This window comes from Typopeltis vanoorti, chromosome 5 (genome assembly GCF_054136105.1).
Source record: "Typopeltis vanoorti isolate ZY-2024b chromosome 5, IOZ_Tvanoo_1.0, whole genome shotgun sequence".
NCBI classification, from domain to species: domain Eukaryota; kingdom Metazoa; phylum Arthropoda; class Arachnida; order Uropygi; family Thelyphonidae; genus Typopeltis; species Typopeltis vanoorti.
In genome coordinates this window covers 103,650,150-103,663,942 of record NC_143553.1, presented here as the reverse complement: position 1 = coordinate 103,663,942, position 13,793 = coordinate 103,650,150, and the positions used below count along the sequence as shown (strand labels likewise).

The 13,793-nt window shown below is 37.5% G+C and overlaps 1 protein-coding gene across 1 annotated transcript in view; it reads right to left on the bottom strand.

The window, feature by feature from the left end:
* The window catches only part of LOC150106702 (C-Jun-amino-terminal kinase-interacting protein 4-like), a 713,212-nt gene that overhangs the window by 596,120 nt on the left and 103,299 nt on the right, over positions 1–13,793 (bottom strand). Inside the window, 1 exon segment of the mRNA XM_090393457.1 lies at positions 13,081–13,151. Within this exon segment, the coding sequence (XP_090249583.1) occupies positions 13,081–13,151 (71 nt within the window).

Genomic DNA, 13,793 nt, shown 5'->3' with positions numbered 1-13,793 from the left:
CAATCCATTCCAATAACACACCACCCTGTGAGAGAAAAATTTAGCCCTCATCCCCTTCTTAGCGGCATTCCCTCTCAACTTCCAAGGATGCCCTCTTGTCCTTTCCCAGCCCTTCATAAATTGAAAAATTCCATTAATTGAAATCCTGTATGACCCTTTCAGAAGTTTGTAAGTCTCGATCATATCACACCTCTTTCTCCTGTTTAGTAGTGTCTGCAGTCGATAAATTCTCAATCTGTCTTCATAATCAGTATTCCATAATCCTGATATAATTTGTAACTCTCCTTTGCACTCTCTCCAATATATCAGAATCACAATGGAAACCAGGAGACCAGACATGTGCACAATAGTCCAAGTGAGGCCTTATCAAGGCCATGCAGAGGCAAAATGACATCCTTATCCTTATATGTGAATGTTCATTTCAGCATTGCAATTATCTTTTGAGTTGTTATTTGCAATCTTTGCTACATGGCCCCTGAACTTCAACTTCCTATGTATTAACACTCCAAGATCCCTGGCCTGATCAATTTCTTCTAGCATAATGCAACCAATATAATATGACATTGGATATCTAATCACACCAAAGTGAATGACTTTACATCTACTGACATTGAAATGACATCTCCATTTTCTCATGCCCACAATTCCAGCATATTCAAATCATTCTGCAAGTACTGCACATCAGCAGCATTCCTGATTACCCTACCTATATTTGCATCATCAGCAAATAGCTGTATGTTGCTTGTCAAATCCTTCCCAATATCATTAATGTACAGATTGAATAACAGTGGACCAAGCACTGATCCTTGTGGTACACCGCTGATTACCTTAAATCTTGAAGACTCACATCCTTTGTATACCACTTTTTGATATCTGTCAGTCAGCCATCCTCCTATCCATGGTAATATTCTACAACCCAAACCCATATTCTCCAATTTGTGCAATAGTCTACCATGCTGTATTCTGTCAAGAGCTTTAGCAAAATCCAAAAGTAAGGTTTTAAAATTTGGGATCCCCTGATGGGATACCTCAATATTCACTTGGTGGGGGTTATACTGAAAGTAGAGGAAGCAAGGGATATTGTGGATAGAGATATGAAGTTGCAAGGATTATATTGCAAAGCTGTGAAGACAACTCAGAGAACTGCTGCAATGCTGAGCTGAACATAAGAGATAAAAGTGTAATAGTCGCACTGTATAAAGCAATGGTCAGACCATGACTAGATTTCTGTGGCTGGATCTGGTAACTGGGATTTAAAGGGGATGAAGTATCATTGGAGAGGATACAAAGATGGATAACAAAAATATCTGGACTCTACGATGTTGATTATGAAGACAGACTGAAGGCTTGCAGACTGCAGAGTTTGGTGAATAGAAGAGAAAGGGAAGATATGATCAAGACACATCAGCTACTGAATAGTTTATTATTGTATTAACACTGAGGAGATTTTTCATATGGTAGAACAAGGGGAAGGAGCAAGGACAAGGGGGGGGGGGGCATCCCTGGAAGTTGCAAAAGGGAGCAGTGAGTAAAAGGATAAGAACTAAGTATTTTGATGGATACTGGTAGGAGCATGGAATGCATTGCCGGAGAGGGTGGTGAATGTGCAGACAGTGAATGAGTTTACGGTGTGTTGACCTCCCATGATGAGTCTTATGACTCCATGGAGGTCAGGAAAATAATAATAACAACATTAAACATGAGGATAATCTTCTTGAATGGCGCACAATGGCAAATAGTGATATGAGTAAGTATAAAAACCTCGATGTCACAAAAAATAATAAAAACCTCTAGTGCATCGATTTTTACAGTAGGAACACACCTTAAAAACCTTGTATAAAGTGTATCTATGTTTCTTATGTTCAAATTTTGTATAAACACCAAAATAAGCCCAAAGGGATTATTTTGGTGTTTATACAAAAGTAACAATTATGAACTAAAGTTTATACAAAGTAACAATTATGTTATCATAACTGTGAGATTGTTTTAAGCCCAAAGGGAATTGACTCGCTCATTGTTTAAAGGCAAAAGTACGATGTTGAAATCAAAAGTAATATCTATGAGTCGGCAGTTTCGTTTGAAAAGTATTTACTAGTCCTGTAGCAGGTGACCTTCAAGGTCAGTATTGAAAGGGCATGGCATGCATCAATCGGAAAGTCCTGTAGGCCAAAGCCGGATTAAGGACGTCTAAGGAGAAGAATAGATTTGTCAGCGAATGTTCAAAAACTGCCAATCTCGTGATGTACAGGGTTCTCGTAACTACACGCAAGACATGTACGGGGACATTTGGGGTCCAATAACCTTGAAAAAAAGTGCAAGGGAAATGAGAGATATAAGGCTCAGAGTTTTGTTGAGAAGGGCTTCCTATTTTCATCTTGCCTGATCTATCCACGAGAAGTCGAGGTGCCGTAAGTCTGGAGGGGAAAGACAGAGTCCGTCTGCCTGAGGCAGTTTTCCAGTGCAAAGCCAAGGATAATCTGGAGGTCAATCTAAGGAGAAATCTTGCCGTGTAAATCCAAGCCTTGCTGCTCCATTCGAGTATGTACATGCCTACCGTCATACACAGTTTCCTCGCCAATCAAATTCCAGATGCCGGAAGAACCTATCCAGTATCCTGCTAGCTGAAGCGATTCCTCATCGGTGCCCTGAGACTCTTGTAAAGGAAGGGAAAAAAGTAAAAACCCGGAAAGGAGAAGAGACCCCTGAAGCACCGGAAGAAAATAACAAACAAGGAGGGAAGATGTGTGCATGACAGTCAGAGACCCACGTGAGTTTGTAATCTTCATTTTCTATATGTGTGTGATTTTAGATAATTCCCCTAAAGAACTGCTGAACTGATTAGTATAAAAAAAAAAGTAGCAATTTTTCTTATGTGCATGAGTCACCCATAGATCTGTGCTAAACCGTAAACAAGCCAAACGTGAGCATAGAAAATTTCCTTAAGATGAAATTGGGTTAAATTGAAATTCTTTTAATCTTTGTATGTGCTGAATTAATTTCTTGTTGAAATGTCTAACTTAGAAGGGATGAAAGTAAGTCAGTATAATTGCCAATCATATAACTAAGTCTTTAGAGTTAAGAGTGAGAGCGTAGGAGTTATATGATGTGTGTGTGATGCATGCTAGAAGATTAATTACTGTTGCTATGCGCACCTAAATAATTCCTTGTTATGTGTGATGAATTTCAGTAATTGTGAAGTGGAATGTACTAAATTGAATTTAACTGAGAATATATATATGAAAGTCCCTTGAATACGTGTTTAAGAATAAGGATTTCTTTTGTGAATGAAGCTTTAATTACTTGCACTGTATATAATTCTTTGACCTTAAAAGTTGATTGCTTTTTTTTATATACAATGTTTCTGGCTCAGTTTAATCTTTCGCAATGCACTGATCCTAAATAAAATTGGACCTATAAGGTGGGAACTCAGAAGTTATTAATGATTTAAGAGGCTTAAAATGGAAAATTTTTGGTCATGACTGCAAACTGTGGTTAAGTTATGATATGAGTAATTTCTTTGTTCAGCGAGGGTATTAATGCTTTCTTGCGTCGCAAGGGGAACTTCTGAGGCACAGTCAAAATAATTCAAATAAATATCTAGAGATTCCAGACACAGGGAGGAATACTTAAAGTAGAACAAAGATAGAATTAGAGATTTACATAAGGTTTTACAAACAGTTACAATAAGGGGAACCACTAATAAAATATTACATAAGAACATCAAAATGGAGAATTGAACAATGGGACTTACTTGTGGTTATGTGGCTTTTGATTCATTAGACAAGGCAACTGACACAAAGGGAAAAAAAAAAGAAAAAAAGAGGAAACAGTTGGTTGTGGTTGGAAATTTTAATCACAGAGCAGAAAATGAATAATAGACATACAGAAAAGTCTCGAGAAAATTTGGAGAAAAGAGCAAAGCTAATAATTGAAAGTCCATTCTAGATTTTTGTTAAGAACATGGACAAGCCATTACTAATACCATGTTCAAGTAAAAAGATATGCACAAATTCACATGGAGAAACAAGAATTAAGAAAGGTTTTGAGCAGCATAAAACTGAATATCATATTAAAAAGAAAAGTATGTGAGAAAGTTTTAAAAAGAATCAAAGTTAGACAGCTTTTAGAGGCAAACCATTGACTCAAATATACTACTATTATTATTCAAAAAAAAAGTAACAAGTCTAAAGACAAGAATCAAACCATGATGACAAACTCTGAAGAACATATCGACTGATTCAATCAGGGAAGCACGTATAGAAATAGGCTGCAAGGAGAGCAGAGTTAAAAAGGCAATCATGGAAAAGAAGAAAGTAAATTAAAAGTCCCTTAGAAATAAGTCAGCATGTGCTCTGAAAGAATGCAGAGAAGAATGTAAGAGAGCAAAGCAATATGTAAAAGCAGCTAATCTAAAGTCTTGGAAAGACTTTGGTAAGAATAAAGAAAATAAATATTAGAAAGGTGGCAAAATGTTCTGGAAACTGTTGATAAAATGTAGAAACAAAGGAAAGCATAATATAAAAGGAATTAGGGATGATAAACATATTTAGACTATTTGAATTAATTAATTTGAAATCTTGTTAAATGAAAGAAGTGAGAGAACAATTAGAGAAGACATTCAAGAGCAATGTAGCCATGTGAGGTGGAAAGCTAGATGGGGTGGATGATAGCTGAATAGAAATAATGCTCAAATACAGAGGTAATAATGTTTTACAGTTGTACACTAATCCAGAAATAATGGTCAAAAGGTCAAATTCCAAATGACTGCAGAGCTCTCATAGTACCCATCGATAATAATAAAAGGAAATAAAAACAATGTAAGAATTACAGAAGAATTTACTTACTCAGTGTTCTGGGTAAGATGTATGCAAGCATGCTTCAGAAAAGCTAAAAAAAATTGTGAAAGAGAAACTAGAAGTAAAAAGCTGGGTTCAGATCAAATAGAGGTCATCTGGAAATATGACAAATTACCAAGAGAAAAAGCTTTTCAAAACACCACAGTTATATGGTATAACTGATACACTACATCATGCAATATATATATATATATATATAGTCTTTATCTGAGTTGTAAGTTCAGCAGTTAAAATTGAAGAAGTACAGAAAAATAGTCTGATGCTAAATCAGGTGTGAGACAATGGCACACTATTCTCCACTGTTATTTATCATCAATATAGATCACATTATGAAAGAAAGTTGCAAAAAACTGATATTAAAATTGAAGATATTAAACTCAGCTCTTTACAAAGAATGTGAAGTTATACTTTTAAATAAATTCAGTACAAGTCTGCATCATTCCCTTACTACTTTGAATAAATGACATAATAAATTTGTTATGTCATGGGAGTATGAGTGAGAGGTATGGGGGAGCTGGAAGAGGAGAGAATGGAAACAGTAGAAGAGAGGGAATGAGAGAGAGGTATGGGAATGCTAGCAGACAAGAGGATGGAAACAGTAGGAGAGACGGAATGAGAAAGAGATATGGAAGTGCTAGAAGAGGAGAGAATGGAAACAGTAGGAGAGACGGAATGAGAAAGAGATATGGAAGTGCTAGAAGAGGAGAGAATGGAAACGGTAGGAGAGATGGAATGAGAGAGAGGTATGGGAATGCTAGAAGACGAGAGGATGGAAATAGTAGTAGGAGAGACAGAATGAGAGAGGGATATGGAAGTGCTAGAAGTGGAGAAAATGGAAACAGTAGGAGAGAGGGAATGAGAGAGATGTATGGGAGTGCTAGAAGAGGAGAGAATGGAAACAGTAGAAGAGAGAGGTATGGGAATGAAAGAAGAGGAGAGAATGGAAACAATAGGAGTGAGGGAATGGTAAGAGGTATAATGTATGGCGACTCAATGATCCGTGGAGTTCAAGATAGGATGCGTGAGGAGTGTTTGCCAGGAGGAACAATAGAAAGGGTGGCTATGGCAATTAAGAGAGGTGAAAGGGTGGATGAGATGATTGTGATGGTAGGAACGAATGACTTCAGTGGTAATGTAAGTCGGGCAGCGAGAGATATGAGACTTTTGCTCGAGACTGTACGGAAGAAGACAGAGAGAGGAAAAATAGTGTGCTTGTTGCCTAGGTATGATAATGATGAGCTGAGCAGAAGAGCGGTGATATTGAATGGCATAATAGCGAGAATGTGTGACAAGAGAGGACTGGTATATGTGGATGCTTGGAGTGCGTTTGAGGAAAGAGAGGAATTGTATGCGAGAGACCATTTACATTTAAATGAGGAAGGACGTAGGCATCTGGAGAGATTGCTGTTCTGAACAAGTCAGTGTGTCCCAGGGAGGATGATAGCAGGGGTGGCCTCTTGTGGGAATGGATTCTTGGGAGAAGGGAGACAATGTCAGGTAACACTGAGCCCAGTGGAGTCTAGAAGGGATAATGCTGGGTATAGAAACAATGGCATTTATATGCTTTATACTAATGCCAGGAGTATCCGGAATAAGGGAGAGGAATTGGTGGCGCAGATAGCATCAGCCTGGCCAAAAATTATTGGGATCACTGAGACGTGGTTGACAGAAGGGGATATAACAACAGGAATAGAAGTCGCTGGGTATAGCATTTTTCGTCAGGATAGGAGGGGAAAGCGTGGTGGTGGAGTACTGCTTATGATAAGTGATGACCTATGTCCTCTAAGAGTGGAGAATTTGGAAGGAAGTTAGACAAATGATTTTGAGAGCGTATGGTGTGAGGTAGAGGTAGGCAAGACAGGATATTTAGTGGGGTGTTGCTACAGACCCAGGAGCACAGAGGATGGGGACCAGGAGATGTTTAGACAGCTAAGTTTGGCAAGTGCAAGAAGAATGATTGTTATGGGAGATTTTAACTTCAGTAGTATAAATTGGAGAGAGGAAGATGCATGTAGCAATAGGGGAATGGAATTTCTAGAATTCTTGAGGGACAAATGTCTTAGGCAACATGTAACAGAGGGAACAAGAGGTTCAAAAGTTTTGGATTTGGTAATAGCATCAGAAGAGTTGATAATAACTGAGTTGACGTCTCTCCCACCAGTTGGAGAGTGTGACCATATGGTGTTGACTTGGAAAATGAATAGACATGCAGGAGTATCAAAGAAACGGGAACTTATGTGGAAATATAAGGCAGGTGATTATAATAGTCTTAGACGTCAACTTCGGGAAGTTTCATGGAGGGAGGAATTGGAATGCCGGGATATCACTAGTGTGTGGGAAATTGTGAAAGAATATTTGTTATCAGCAATGGTAAGTTGTATACCACGAGTGAAGAAGAGGACGCAATTTGGAGTAAAGTGGATGACAAACAATATTAAACAGGAATTGCATGCGAAAAAGAGGCTATGGAAGATATATAAGGAGACAGGTGAAGAGATGCAGAAGAGTGACTAGTGTGGTAAGGAAAGCGAATCTGGAATATGAGAGGAGATTGGCCCTAAGATCCAAAGAAAATCCTACGGAATTTTTTAGCTATGTGGTCAGTAGGAGGAGACATAACATTTAACAATATTAAACAGGAATTGCATGCGAAAAAGAGGCTATGGAAGATATATAAGGAGACAGGTGAAGAGATGCAGAAGAGTGACTAGTGTGGTAAGGAAAGCGAATCTGGAATATGAGAGGAGATTGGCCCTAAGATCCAAAGAAAATCCTACGGAATTTTTTAGCTATGTGGTCAGTAGGAGGAGACATAACATTTAACAATATTAAACAGGAATTGCATGCGAAAAAGAGGCTATGGAAGATATATAAGGAGACAGGTGAAGAGATGCAGAAGAGTGACTAGTGTGGTAAGGAAAGCGAATCTGGAATATGAGAGGAGATTGGCCCTAAGATCCAAAGAAAATCCTACGGAATTTTTTAGCTATGTGGCCAGTAGGAGGAGAAATGACTGTGGAAGAATGATATTGTGGGATAAAAATGGGAATAGAGTGACTGATGCAGAGGACATAGTGGAATTGTTCAATGAACACTTTATTGGAGTATTTCATCCTAGAGGAGTCAGTTTTAATGCTAGAGGGATAGGACTGGTTCGAGGTCTGGGGGTACAGGAGGAGAGTGTGTTTCAGATACTGAGTACTCTGGATGTCAGTAAAGCTGTGGGACTGGATGGTATTTCACCATGAGTTTTGAGAGAATGTGCTAGGGAATTGACAGTGCCTTTAACGTGGCTTTTCAATGAAAGTCTGGCTACTGGAAAGGTGCCCAGGGAATGGAAGGAAGGTAAGATAGTGCCATTGCATAAGGGTGGTAACAGACTGGAAGTGTCTAATTATAGGCCAGTCTGTGTGTCATCAGTAGTTGTTAAGATCTTGGAGAAAGTAGTGAGGGACCGTATACAGCATTGGGCAGATGAGGGTAATGTTATCTGTGAGAATCAACATGGATTTGTGAAAGGATGCTCTTGTTTTAGCAATATGCTAGCCTTTTATAATAAAGTTACAAGAACATTAGATGAGGGAAAGGCATATAGTGCAATTTTCTTAGACTTGGCGAAGGCATTTGACAGGGTGCCACATGATAAGCTGATATTTAAGTTGCAGCACATGGGTCTGGATGTCAGATTGGTCAACTGGATTCAGGATTGGCTGTCTGATAGGTATCAGAGAGTTGTATATGGTGGAGCAGTTTCCAGGAGGCAGAGGGTTATAAGTGGGGTCCCACAGGGCTCAGTACTAGGACCTATATTGTTTAACCTTTATATCAATGACATAGCCAGTGGATTGCAGGGGGATATTCAGTTGTTTGCGGATGATGCGAAGCTGGGAAGGATTATTAGTAATAGTGCAGATGTGGTAGCCCTGCAAGAGGATTTAAATAAGCTAGATAGATGGGCAAATGAATGGGGGTGTCAGTTTAATGCAGCAAAATGTAAGGTCTTGAGGTTTGGGAAACATCGATGCGATGCTGCATACTCTATGGGAGGAGTTATACTGGAGGAAGTAGGGGAGACAAGAGATCTGGGGTTGATGATTGATAGAAACCTGAAGTTTAGGGGATATATTGCAAAGGTGGTGAAGGTAACACAGAGGATTGTTGCTATTATGAGAAGGACACTGACCTGCAGAGATAAGAGGGTTATGATTCCGTTGTATAAGTCTCTGATCAGACCACACCTGGACTATTATTCTCAGATTTGGTCCCCAGGATTTGAAGGGGATAAATTAACTGTGGAAAGGATACAAAGACAGATGACAAAGATGGTTTCAGGACTCTACAAGGATAGTTATGAGGATCGGCTGAGAGAATGTGGACTGCAGAGTTTGGTGGATAGAAGAAGGAGAGGTGATATGATTGAGACTTTTAAACTGTTGAGAGGTGGTTACAGGGTTGACACTGGGGAGTTCTTTCGCTTGGTTGAACAGTGGGAAGGAGTGATGACAAGAGGCCATCCCTGGAAGTTACAAAAGGAAACTGTGAGCAAGAGGGTAAGGAGTGGTTTCTTTGTGTGGAGGGTGGTTGAGCCGTGGAATGCATTGCCTGATGGAGTGGTGGGAGCAAGAACGGTCAGTGAGTTTAAAGAGTGGTATGATAGACTTTGTGTTTCTCAGATGGAGGACATCCCCTCGATGAGTCTTGACAGACTTTATGTCTTAGGAAGGACCTCCCTCGATGAGTCTTTTGACTCCTTGGAGGCCTGAATAATAATAATAATAATCATTCCCTTACTACTTTGAATAAATGACATAATAAATTTGACCTGAAAATCAGCAATAAAAAAAAGACTATCTTCACTAAAGATTGTGCCTAAATAACTAAAATGTTTTACCTGTTCTATAGGTTCTCCATTCAGGATGCAGTTGATGTGTTCAATGTTTCTGCCTATTTTCATTGTCTTTTTATTGCTGATTTTCATACCAAATTAATTACAGCATATCTGATTCAGAGCTGGTGTTAACATCTCCAATTTTGACCTGGGGGGTTGCCAGCAGTGTGAGGTCCTCTGTGAGAAAAGGGTATATCTGGAACCACAAGGCTAGTGATTATGAAGAGCTCAGTAGACAGCTTGCAGGCATAGCATGGAATGAGGAGTTACCTGGAAAAGAGATCGATGCAGCCTGGGGATATTCAAGAACTATCTAGTAGAAGCAATGTCTAAATGTATTCCAAGGGTAAGAATGTGTTAAATAAGGTAGGTGTGAAATATATGAATGAAGAGATTACGATGTGATACAGAGAAAAATGGCATCACGGAGGCAGCACTGGTAATAACCAATTCCGTGAGGATTACAAAAACCAGGCAAGGAGGGTGACTTGGTTGGTAAGGGTAGCAAAAGTGAAGTATGAGCAGCAGTTAGTTAATGAAACCAAAAAGAATCCTACGGAGATCTTTTGATATATAGCCAGCAAAAAAAAAAAAAAAAAAAAAATGAATATGGAAAGATGACACTCATAATTAGGAATTTATGGAGACATAACACGTTAAAATAATTACTTTACTTAATATTATGGAGGAAAGTAACATTCGATGTTTCGACCTCTGTATTGAGGTCATCATCAGGAAAATACATATGTATAAGAACCAAGCTACATGCTACTGCATTATACAAAGGTAAAATGAATCTAACTGTTCATTAATCTTTTACCTAGCCTGACCTCTTGTGAAAAAACTAAATTAATAATATTAAAATTTAAAAAATTATGACTAGATTAAAAAATTTTAAATTTAAAAAAAAAAAACAGATAAGTATAAAGATAAATTAAATTTAAAAAAATAATAAAAAGTAAACAAAATATTTTTCAAAAATAAATTAAAAACAGACGTACATTAAACATTTCTAAAGTCCTCTCATATTGAGATTTTCTTCTGGGCTTGTTCCAGTTGCTATAAGAGTTGCAGATGGATCCTCCACATTCTTGGAATCCATCATTTTTGTTCAGGTTTGGATGGTGTTTTAACATTTCATAGGCTTTTTCTGAATTTTCTATCAAACCAGGTTTTGGTGTGATGTAGGGACTTGGTGCCATTCCAGTCTATTCTATGGTATGTTTGGAGTGCATGGTTTGATAGGCCTGTTTTACCATAATGGAGGTATTTAATGTGTCGTTTGTGTTCGTCTTTTCTGATTAGGATCTTCTATCCTGTTTCCCCTATGCAGAGTAGGTTACATGTACATTGGATTTTGTAAATCCCTGGGTGAGCCAGGTATGGAAGAGGATCTTTGGAAGAACTGAGTAAATTTTTTAATTTTGTTGGAATTTTGAAGGTAGTCTTGATGTTGTATTTATGTAGTGTTCTGTCTATTTTTTCTGAAATGGCTCTAACATAGGGTATGGCTATGGCTTTCTTGTAGTCTTTTTTTGTTTTTAGTGGTATTTTTGTGGAGGATCTTGTGTACTGTTTTTTTATTGTAGCCATTTTTTACAAATGTTTGGTTAATAATTTCAAATTCTTGGTTCAGAGTTTATTCATTGTAGTAAATTGTTAGGGCTCTCTGTTTGAGAGTGTTGATGACTCCTAGTTTTTGTGTTGGATGGTGATATGAATTTTTATGTATATATTGGCCTGTGTGTGTGTGTGTAGGTTTGCAGTAGACTGTGAAGGAGAGACAGCCTGAGGGAAATATGTGATGAGTGTGTCTAGAAAAGGAAGGGAGTTGTTATTTTTGATTTCGATGGTGAATTGGATATGTTTGTGTTGTTTGTTCAGGTGGCTTAGGAATGTATTTAATGTTTTGCAGCCATGGGTCTAAATGGCAAAAATATCATCGACATATCTGAGTCAGACTTTGGGCTTTAGGCTGGCTGAATCTAGAGCTCGTTGCTCAAAGTCTTCCATTAAAAGTTAGCTATAGGGGGGAAGAGTGGTGAGCCCATGGCAGTACCTTCTTTTTGTAGGTAAAAATTGTTTTGCCACACAAAATACCCAGAGTGGAATACGGGCAAAGAAGGCTGTGTGTGATGTCAGACAGAAATATGTTCTGTAGAAGAATAATAGTATCATTGATAACTGCTCCTCATACTTCACTTTTGCTACCCTTACCAACCAAGTCACCTTCCTTGCCTGGTTTTTGTAATCCTCATAGAACTGATTATTACCACTTCTCTTATGCTGCCTCCATGATTCCTTTTTTCTCTGTATCGCATGTGAAATCTCTTCATTCATCCATCTCGCACCTACCTTATTTAACCATCTTATCCTCGGAATACAGTGAGACATTGTTTCTACTAGATAGTTCTTGAATATCCCCCAACTACAACCCCACAAAAAGCATCAAAAAGAAAGCAACAGAATTAATCAAATCCGTGATATCATGTGGCCAGAAGAAATAACAAAAACTAATACCTTGTTATGCCCGCGCTCTCAGAATTTATGGTATGCCCAAAATACACAAAACAACTGATAGTTAAAGGAATCGACAACCCTAATTACCACTTAGCCAAGAAATTAGTGGCCATCCTCAAGGAGTTGGTAGATCATCCCCTCCTACATAAAAAATACACATTTTATAAACAAAATTAAAAACATCACACTCAACAACCAAGATTTATTAGTCAGCTTTCACATAACTGCCTTTTTACTAATGTTCCTATCAATGATACTATTATTCTTCTACAGAACATATTTCCACCCAACATCACAGCCCTCTTTGCCCACATGCTCTCCACATAAATATGAATTATGAAAAACAAGGGATTAAATTGTATGTTATAAAATTTACATGAATAAAATCATAGAGATAAGAATGATAATGAACTTCATAAACTATTATATATTTAAGGCAGATTTAATCCACCCTACTGACCATGATGTATTTACTCATCTATCAAAACAAGAATGTCAGGTATCCACTTGAAACTGAAATAACATTCAGACTAGCATTGAAATAATATGGAAACAAAGCATAAAGTACTTGATATATTTCATCCATATGGGACAGATGGATGATTAATACTATCAAGCATAAAGTACTTGATATATTTCATCCATATGGGACAGATGGATGATTAATACTATCAACAGATGTTAATTATTACTAGCTATAAACCAATAGCTCAGTCAGTTATCACCAGTAACACTTATTCACTGATAGCTAAACTCACTAATACCAATGTTTCATATTAGAAAAGTGGTGAGGAAAATAATTAAACAAAATAGTACCTCAGTATATCGTTCATGAAGCTTAGCATATTCTTTCTTCATTTCTGTTTCTTTCTCTTCCAACCGAGAAGCTAAAAAATAAGTACATCATATGAAAATACATTATGATAACAGCAAGATGTCTCAATTTCAAAAGCAATAATCTTCCTATTCCTAAACAATGACTGCTGCTTTCACAAAATTTAACTGATTACAGGAATATACACATATTATCAGTTGTTAGGAAAGCAGATATCCAATATATATATATATATATTTAAAACTAAAAAATAACGAATCCAATATATTAAAAGAAATTATACTAAATATCCAAAATTAAAATCATGATAAGATTTTGCTTTTGATTCCAAAAAAGGTCGAAACCGGTCTGGGTAGTGACCTTCTCTCATAATGTTGAACAATAATACAACTCCTAGAAGTTAAGTTCACATTATGGGTAAATATCAAGAATAGTGATCAGGGCTTGCTCCACCTTTTACATGAGTTGCCTCAGCTTACACTACCTTCAAGGGTCAGTTGCTGTACTATCCAGGTATTTGCTTACGCTTGGAATCGCTGAACTTTATTTATATAGTTTCTATATTCGGCATGAAACTCTTTGAGTTTCTTATTCAGCTAAGAAACAATATGGAATATAATATCTCTTAACTTAAATAAGTTCATGTAGCCAAATTGAAGCCTTTGGCTCTTCATTATAATTAATCCAAAATCAT